The sequence below is a fragment of the Chionomys nivalis genome, chromosome 8 (assembly GCF_950005125.1).
Source record: "Chionomys nivalis chromosome 8, mChiNiv1.1, whole genome shotgun sequence".
NCBI classification, from domain to species: domain Eukaryota; kingdom Metazoa; phylum Chordata; class Mammalia; order Rodentia; family Cricetidae; genus Chionomys; species Chionomys nivalis.
The window spans coordinates 70480103-70489475 of NC_080093.1; the positions used below are offsets into that span (position 1 = coordinate 70480103).

The window sequence follows — 9373 nt, forward strand, 5'->3', positions numbered from 1 at the left end:
TTTTAAAAAATATTTTTAAATTTTCAGACAGGGTACACAGCTGTGACACACATGCAGAGTGCCTAGACTCCTAACAGCGGGAACGGGGGCTACAGCCGACCTTTTACTGGCTTCTGACCTTACTCCCCATACTCCCCAGCCTTAATACAAGGGAAGGTACTTAGTCTTACTGCAACTATGCCGTGTTTTGTTGATAGTCATGGAAGACCCGCCCTTTCCTAAACAGAAATAGAGGAGGGAATTGGGGGCTGGGAACAGAGGGGAAATTGGGGGAGAGGGACTGGGAGGAGATGAGGAATGGGAAACTACAGCCAGCATGTAAAATAATAAATAAATAAATAAATAAATAAATAATTTTATTAATTTTTTTTTCCAGACAGGTCTTACTAAGTAGTTTAGAATGGTCTTGAACTCATTCTGCAGTCCAAGATGGCCTTGACTTTTGTGATCCTCTTAAGTAGCTGGAATTATAGGACTGGATCACCATGTCCAATATAAAGTCCTAATAACTATGCACAGATGAGAGAGGAAAAAAGGTGGAAGCCAGGCAGGTGGCACATGCCCCTAATCCCATCACTTGGGAGCCAGAGGTATGACAGGATCAGAGTCAGGAGAAGGGAGGATAAAGGAGAAGAAGGGAAACCAGGTATCTGTATCCACTAATTTGATAAATATTTACCAGCAGCCACTATGTGGAAAACTCTGTGTGCAGCGGTGAAGATGTTAGCCTTGCCCATGGGACTTCCATGCTAAAACATAGCAAGGTCACTTACTTGGGCTAAGTGCTGGGTGACAAGGAGGGAGCAACTGCCGTGGATCTGGAAGACTGCCTGCAGAAGGGGGCCTAAGGTGTGACCACTCCTTTCCTCTACAGGGGGACTGCCACCACCCCCACAGACACCCACGGTTCATTGCCCACCAGCCTCCGGCTTGCCCCAGCATCCTCTGCGCGGCCACACAGAAGCTGAGTGCCCCGGGGAGCCTGGCTACCATGCCATCTCCTCTCCCCCTCTCCTTCCTTCTCTTCCTTACCCTTGTAGGAGGCAGGACCCAGAAGCCGGTACAGGTGGAGATAGAAGGTATGTCTGTCTGTGCCTCTGAAGGGAAGGAGCTGGGCTTGGAAGCCTGGGTTCTGGGTTGAGGGACTGGCCTCCTCTGCGCCTCCATTTTCTTATTTGTAAACCTCTGGGATGAGTCAGAAGAGACCCTCAGGGCTTCCCATATGGTGAACTTTTGGGGTCCTATGGCTTATAAGGAGGGAAGGGGGGCTGGGGCTCCCCTCTTCCTCTCCCCACAGAGGGAGGCGATCTTGTGCTGCCGTGCCTCTCGGACCCCCCATCTACCTCTTCTGAGAAGCTGGCCTGGTATCGAGGAAATCAGTCTACACCCTTCTTGGAGCTGAGCCTAGGGTCTCCAGGCCTGGGCCTGCGGGTGGGGCCCCTGGGAGTCTTGCTAGTCATTGTCAATGTCTCGGACCATATGGGGGGCTTCTACCTGTGCCAGAAGAGGCCCTCTTTCAAGGATACCTGGCAACCTGCCTGGACGGTGAATGTGAAGGATAGTGGTGAGTGGCTGGCTGGGCTGGGTAGTGGGCGTTGCTTGGAAAGGGGCTCTCCGCGGACGCGGACAGAGGAAGGTCTTTGGGCAAGGTGGAGCAACAGCCACTGAGGAGGAAGGGATTCTAGGCAGCTGGTTCCTATGACTTGATAACTGCTCTGAGCTATCCCACATCTCTAACTCGCAATTCTGTCAGCCATAAGTGCTTTCTCTCTGTATCTGACTCTGCCTTTCTGGTCTCTGTATCTCCCCCCACCCCATCTTATGTTCTATGTATGGTTTGGGGTTTCTTTCCAGGGGAGCTGTTCCGCTGGAATGCTTCAGATATAGGGGACCTGAAATGTGGCCTGAAGAACAGGTCCTCAGGGAGCCATAGCCCTGCTTCTGGTTCCCGCAACAAATCCTGGCTGTATGTGTGGGCGAAAGACCATCCTAAGGTCGTGGGGACAGAGCCTGTATGTGCCCCACGGAGGATCAGTCTGAATGAGAGTCTAATCAACCAAGGTAAGGGGACAGTGCTGAGACGCTGGGACCTGGAGGGTTTGAGGAGATGAGACCCCATGGTTCATACTTTTGTTATCTTTTATTTCCCTGCTCTAGATCTCACTGTAGCCCCTGGCTCCACAGTTTGGCTCTCCTGTGGGGTACCCCCTGTCCCAGTGACAAGAGGCTCCATTTCCTGGGTCCATGTACATCCTAGGTCTAATGTTCCATTACTGAACCTAAGCCTTGGGGAAGAGCACCCAAGAAGAGAGATGTGGGTTTGGGGGCCTCATCTGTCACTGCCTCAAGCCACACCTTTAGATGAAGGTACCTATTATTGTCTCCACGGAGGCCTGACCATCGAGATGCACGTGAAGGTCATTGCAAGGTCAGGTAGGGTTTCTCTCAATTCTGGGAATCTGTGTGGAGCTCCTGAAGGAACTGGAAGGTTTAGGAAGAATTGTGGTTCAGTAGAGTGTATACTTAGCATGTATGAGGCCCTGGGTTCCAACCTTAGTACTGTGTATGTTTGTGTGCGTGTGCGCGCACACGCATGTGTGGGTATGTAGTGACAGACAGACAGAAAGACAGACACTAGGGCTGGTAGTGCACAACAGTAACCCTAGAACTTGGGAGGCTGAGGCATGAATATAAGTTCTAAGCCAGCCTAGCACTAAACCAGCTTCAAACCTCATCCCAAACTCCAATTTGTACATTGAATCCTAATTTTAGCTCTTTGCTCATTGCTTCTGATAGCTAGTTTTTCTGGGTTTTCTCCTGTGAGCTTCCTTCCCAGCCCCTCCCTGTTAGAGGCCTGAGCCTTGTACCCACTCCTACCCACACTCTCTTCTCATCCAGCACCCTTTACTCCCGTGGCTCCTAGTTTCCCATGCCTCCATCCCTACCATGGGCTCCACACTCCCTGTACCCAGCCATCTCCTGGAACTGCCATTTGATGTCCCATGGACATCTCAGGCTTACTATATAAACTCAAACCCAGCATCTTTTCCGCCTCTACTCTACTGGGTGGCTCTGCACACATGGAGCACCCAAGAGAAGCTACCTGGGTCCACGTGCCCAAGCTTCGGAGCTTGACTTTCTTCCTTGTCCTCACTCCATCTGTCAAATCGGTCACCATGTCCTGCCTTTGCTGTCTCTTAATACAACCCTACCACACTATCCTGACCACAGCCCTTAAACGCTACAGCAACTTGCACTCCAAACTTGATCTCGAGATGTACTGGATCTCAGTTCTAACTTGGTAGACTCACCTTTGTCCTGCATTTTGACCGTGATTATCCTTAGGTGCAGAATTAGCCTAATCCTGACATTTCTTGACTAATACCCATGCTTTGTGTGTGTGTGTGTGGTTTGTTACTACAGTGTCTTGTGATCTGTGCCAGGCTCTGTGGCACAATCCCTGTCCTCCCGGGAATAACAGTTTCTTAGTGGAAGGGAGAAGGGCCTTCTGCAGAGCTCAGGGCTTTAAAGCTGTGTCTTGCTTTGGTCTCACAGATGTCCCTTGAGGGGCTGGGGAGTAAATTAGATGTACAATCCTTGTCTTATAGCTCCTCCCTCCTTGCAGTGTGGACCTGGCTGTTGGAAACTGGTGGATGGAGGATTCCAGTTGTGACTATAGTATATCTCATTTTCTGTCTGGTTTCTCTGGTGGCTTTTCTCTATCTTCGAAGAGGTGAGCCATACCCCCCAGTTGTCCCAAATTCTACCCAGTCTTTCCCAGAATAAGCTCACACTGAGTGATCTGACATGTCCCGCAACCCTGTCCCTATTTCTTTAGTGCCTCTCAAACTTCCCAGGGCCTCTGGTGTTTGTACATCCATCCCCTCTATTGACCCAAGGGACCTCCCCGTGTCTCCCAAATTCTCCTCCTGCCAGGCAGTCCTGTTTCTGATCCATCTCTTTAAATCCCACCAGTCCTTATCAAGAAGAGGAAAAGAAAGCGAATGACGGACCCTGCCAGGAGGTAAAGTAGCAGGGTACTTTGGCCACAAACGTTACATTCTTTCTTCCGTCCTGCACGCCTTGGCACCATCTCTGTTGGCTGAAATATTACCCAAGTTCAGAGACTGCCTCCAAAATCACCTTCCTTGGCATGGTCCCAAACTCACTGGTAGACTGCCCCTACACGTTAACAACCGAAACAGAGCAGAACTGAGACTGCCTATAGTGTTTAGCCTCCAGATGTACCCACCCTTTCTCCTTCCAGATTCTTCAAAGTGACCCCTCCCTCAGGAAACGGGACCCAGAACCAGTACGGGAATGTGCTCTCCCTTCCTACATCCACCTCGGGCTCGGGTGAGGGACTCTCGGGGGGCCTTTGACTCAGACCCTTCCTTCCAGAGCTAGCCAACTGCACATGGTCATTTCTCCAGTCTTCGAGAGCAGAGCCTTCCCCAGAGCAGAGCCCAGTGCGAGTTCCGCCAGATCAGTCAAGTCTGGTGCCTGGATCTTGGTCAGAACACAACCTTGTCCTAGAACTGAGGCTTTAGATCCCTTTCCCATGGTTCAAGGCCAGTTACCCAGGTGCACAGAGGCTGACTGCAGAGCCTAAAGCATTGTGTCCTTTCTGGCCTGTCTGATGACCGTTTTAAAATGCTCTTCTCATCAGCCCATCAGCATTGGGCTGCTGGCCTGGGGAGTACCAGTGGGTCCTATGGAAATCCACGCATTGAAGTCCAGGACACTGGAGCTCAGAGCCATGAATCAGGTCAGACTGAAGGGTAGTTCTTCACCTGGAGAATGTTGGAGCAGCCTGCCGAGGGAATCACTGGACTGGGGGTGGAGGAGGAGAGCTAGAGATAACTCAATCTTCCACGCCCGTCCCAAACTCAGGGCTGGAAGAAGGGGAGGCCTATGAAGAGCCGGACAGTGAGGATGGCTCAGAGTTCTATGAGAACGACTCCAACCTTGGGCAGGACCAGATTTCTCAGGGTGAGGCCCCACTCCCCCGGGTCCCAAGACTTCCCCGACTGAGGACCTTTGTTAGCGATGCCGCCCTTTCTCTATCAGATGGTAGTGGCTATGAGAACCCTGAGGATGAGCCCATGGGTCCAGAGGAAGAAGACTCCTTCTCTAACGGTAACGTGGGGTCCTTGTGGGGCTGGCGGCCAGGAGGATATGCTGTGTTGCGGAGCTCCTAACCCACAGGAGCCCTGCTTGAGACCTCTCTCCCACAGCTGAGTCTTACGAAAACGCAGATGAGGAGCTGGCCCAACCAGTTGGCAGGACAATGGGTGTGTATGTGTGTGAGTGAGTGAAATCACTCTGGGATGAGGCTGGAGGCCAGGAAAAAAAAGTGACCATGAGTCTCTTCTTGTTTCAGACTTCCTGAGCCCCCACGGATCTGCCTGGGACCCCAGCAGGGAAGCATCCTCACTTGGTGAGAGATGTTTAGGAAGACCCTTCTTTGGTCAATTTAGGCTGATATAATCTTTTTTAAAAAAGATTTTTTTTTTTTTTTTGGTTTTTTGAGACAGGGTTTCTCTGTGGTTTTGGAGCCTGTCCTGGAACTAGCTCTTGTAGACCAGGCTGGTCTCGAACTCACAGAGATCCGCCTGCCTCTGCCTCCCAAGTGCTGGGATTAAAGGCGTGCGCCACCACCGCCCGGCTTTTTAAAAAAGATTTATTTATTTATTATGTATACAGTGTTCTGTCTGTCTGTATGTTAGCTGGCCCAAAGAGGATACCAGATCTCAGTACAGATGGTTGTGAGCCACCATGTGGTTGCTGGGAATTGAACTCTGGACCTCAGGAAGAGCAGTCAGTGCTCTTAACCTCTGAGCCATCTCTTCAGCCTCCGAGGCTGATATAATCTTAACTCTGATCCCAAGCCCAAGATCAACCCTTGTCTTGGACTTCATTCCCGCCTCCGACTTCTACCTTCTATCCAGTTTTCCTAGTATTTATACCGTCTCTACCCTTGAACATCAATGCTGACCCAAATGGGCCTGACAGAGTTGCTCATGCCTGAAATCCCAGCCTGTGGAGGCTGAGGCAGGAAGATGGCCATGGGTTTGAGGCTAGCCTGGGGTACTTGTAAATTCCAGGCCAGCCTAGACTGAAGCCTTGTAACAAAGATGAAACAAAAAATACCCAACTAACCAACAAAGAAGTTGAAGGCAATGTTTTCCTGCCTGAAGTTTGATCTCTACCAAACCCTAATACAGTCTTAACCCTGACTCCAGCTGTCCGCATAATTTTCTGTGATCTTGACTTACTCTGACTCCTCCCAATTCTCTTCTTGACCCTTCCTTTGGCTTTGGCTCAGTTGTAGGATCTTTTTATTGTTGTTGTTTTGTTTGTTTTTAGAGTTGGATTTCTCTCTGTAGCCCTGACTGTCCTGGAACTCACTCTGGAGGTCAGGCTGGCCTGGCCTTGAACTCACAGAGACCCGCCTGCCTCTGCCCACTAAGTGCTGGGGTTAAAGGCGTGCTCCATCAAGCCCAGTTCTGAGTAGGATCTTGATGCTGAACAAATCATTCCTAGTTTGACATGAGAAGCTTCCATTTTCCCTTGCCTGGCTCCTGCCTTGTAGTAGGCAGCGCTCCCCTCCCCCAAACCCCAGTAGAGCTTGAGTCTCCAATCCATTCCCTATCTAAGCAGGGTCCCAGTCCTACGAGGATATGAGAGGGATCCTGTATGCAGCTCCCCAGCTCCGATCGATTCGGTCTGGTCCCAGTCATGAAGAAGGTGGGTGCTTCTGCATGTTCCTAGTGGTCCTCTGGACCACCCTCCTCCTGCCTTCTTCCCATCCTGTTTATATTTTCCTTTCTCCTGGTCTTATCCAGATGCAGACTCTTATGAAAACATGGACAAGTCTGATGATCCAGAACCAGCATGGGGAGGAGAGGACCACATGGGGACTTGGGATACCAGATGACTCCCAAGTGACTAGGTGAGCCGGGCACTGCCCCTAGGAGAGGGGAGGAAGAGGGAGATAAACAAGGGTGCAGTGCTGGCTTGTGGGGAGTGGAAGAGGAGGGGTTTCCAGGGCCTGGTGGAAGGGATCAGTCTCCTCCCCATTGTTGTTTTTTTCTACATAGCCTGGGCTTCCTCAGCTTCCAAGAACTACATCCAACTCTGAAATCTGGAGGTCCCAAGCAGATGGTGTCAGTCAATGAAATAACCTTGTTTAGGATGTGTGGACACGGACACACACCCACACTCCTACACGCGTACAAATGAAGCTTCCTACCCACCCTTTCCTGTTTCCCCCCAAATAAATTCACTGAGTCAGTCAAGTTCTCTGAAGCCATGCCCTTGTGTGGGAGAGTAAGGAATCACCTAGAGGGAGGAGGGCTGCCATCTGAATGCAGCCGGGCCCGGGCCTTCCTAGGCCTTGGCAACAACCACTTTCTGAACACCCGGGGATGCACATCTGTTTATTCACCATCCAGCATCACTACAGATTTTCTTTTTGTCTTCTCTATTCTGAACATTAACATCTATGAGTCATTTCATTCTTACAGTAAGGTCACAAACTGATTGAGTATGCCAGGATTTATCAAAGTAAATTTATGTAAGGAATTGAAGGGTGTGTGAGCTTTTTGTTTGTTTGTTTGTTTTCGAGACAGGGTTTCTCTGTAGCTTTGGAGCCTGTCCTGGAACTAGCTCTTGTAGACCAGGCTGGCCTTGATTAAAGGTGTGTGATGGAGGAAGGTCATTGGCTAATAAAGAAACTGCCTTGGCCCATTTGATTGGCCAGTCTTTAGGTGGGTGGAGTAAACAGAATAGAATACTGGGAGGAAGAGGAAGTGAGCTCAGATGCAGGGCAGCTCCTCTGAGAGACAGACGCCATGCTCTCCTCTCCAGAGCAGATGCAATGAAGCTCCGACCCAGGATGAACGTAGGCTAGAATCTTCCCGGTAAGAGCACCTTGGGGTGCTACATACATTATTAGAAATGGGCTAGTCCAGGTGAGAGAGTTAGCCGAGAAGAGGCTAGATATAATGAGCCAAGCAGTGTTTAAAAGAATACAGTTTGTGTGTTGTTATTTCGGGGCATAAGCTAGCCAGGCGACCAGGAGCTGGGGCGGCAGGAACACAGCCTGCAACTCCCCACTACAGGTGTGCATGACCACCGCCCGACTGTGTGTGAGTTTTTGAGATGAGATTTTTTTTTTTGGTTTTTCGAGACAGGGTTTCTCTGTGGTTTTGGAGCCTGTCCTGGAACTAGCTCTTGTAGACCAGGCTGGTCTCGAACTCACAAGAGATCCGCCTGCCTCTGCCTCCCAAGTGCTGGGATTAAAGGCGTGCGCCACCACCGCCCGGCACTTGAGATGAGATTTTGATATATATTGTATTTAGGGTTTCTATTTCTGCAATAAATAACCACAACTAGCCCATCACTCAGGGCAGGAACTCAAGATAGGATTTGGAGCAGGAGCTGATGCAGAGGCCATAAAGGAGTGCTGCTCACTGGCTTACTCCCCATGACTTGCTCAGCCTGCTTTGTTAGACCTTCCAGGACCACTTACCTAGCAGTGACAATGCCCACAATGGACTGGGCCCTCTGAAATTATTAATCAAGAAAAGGCCCTACAGACTTATGCACAGAACAACTGATGGAGGCCTTTTCTCAGTTTAGAATCTTTCTTCCTTGATCTTCTGTAAAACTGACCTTTTCTCTTGGTACTGGGACCAAACCTAGGGCCTCACACGATGTTGCTGAGAACACTTTGTAACCCAGTTATATTTGAAGCTTTATGAAATGTATGCATGTTTGTTTGTTTGTTTTCTTTTTCTAGGCAGGGTTTCTCTGAGTAAACAGTCTTGGCTGTCCTGGCACTCACTCTGTGGACCAGGTTGGCCTCAAACTCACGCAGATAATCCTATATTTCCTGTGATGTGTGTGTGTGGTGTGTGTGTACGTGTGTGTGTATGTGTGTGTGTGTGTACGTGTGTGTGTGTGCATGTGTGTGTGTATGTGTGTGTGTACGTGTGTGTGTGAAAGCACTCGTGCACACCGGTGAGTTGACTGATGGTTGGTTGGTAGCTTCAGGATTGGAATGGTCACCAGAAAGACCAGGTAGGATTAGAGGGTTGGTGAGTTCAGCTCCTCCATCCTCCAGTAAGGGGAGAAGACTGAAGATTAAGTTGGCCACTGAAGTAATCACTCATGCCTTTGTGTGCGTCTGGAGGGATAAAGCAATAGAATTCAGAATTGCAGTAAATTCCAGGCCAGCTTGGACCATGAAAACAATAGCAGAAAAGAGGGGACAGGTTTGGAGGACTCGGAGGCGACTGAGCACGTGGAGGCTTTTCCAAAGTAAATTGAGCCCAGGAAGAGGCTTGTGGGAACCCTGATTTGTATC

The 9373-nt window shown here is 50.0% G+C and overlaps 1 protein-coding gene across 1 annotated transcript; it reads left to right on the forward strand.

Annotated features, from left to right (window-relative positions):
• The first annotated feature begins 980 nt into the window (after positions 1-980).
• On the forward strand, positions 981-7271 carry Cd19 (CD19 molecule). The gene is made up of 15 exons (XM_057779134.1): positions 981-1079; positions 1298-1564; positions 1855-2061; positions 2158-2433; positions 3626-3733; positions 3976-4024; positions 4268-4356; positions 4670-4768; positions 4894-4992; positions 5071-5139; positions 5238-5294; positions 5384-5440; positions 6664-6750; positions 6849-6955; positions 7104-7271. The coding sequence occupies exons 1-14, from the start codon at positions 992-994 to the stop codon at positions 6938-6940; spliced, it is 1644 nt and encodes a 547-aa protein (XP_057635117.1). The 5' UTR covers positions 981-991; the 3' UTR covers positions 6941-6955; positions 7104-7271.
• The last annotated feature ends 2102 nt before the right edge of the window (positions 7272-9373 follow it).

Excerpts from the sequence above, each read along its gene's own strand:
- Cd19 (XM_057779134.1), top strand. The coding sequence starts at position 992 with ATGCCATCTCCTCTCCCCCTCTCCTTCCTTCTCTTCCTTACCCTTGTA. Across the intron at positions 4,025-4,267 it reads ATGACGGACCCTGCCAGGAG|ATTCTTCAAAGTGACCCCTC; the intron begins GTAAAGTAGCAG and ends TTCTCCTTCCAG. Across the intron at positions 4,769-4,893 it reads AGCTCAGAGCCATGAATCAG|GGCTGGAAGAAGGGGAGGCC; the intron begins GTCAGACTGAAG and ends TCCCAAACTCAG.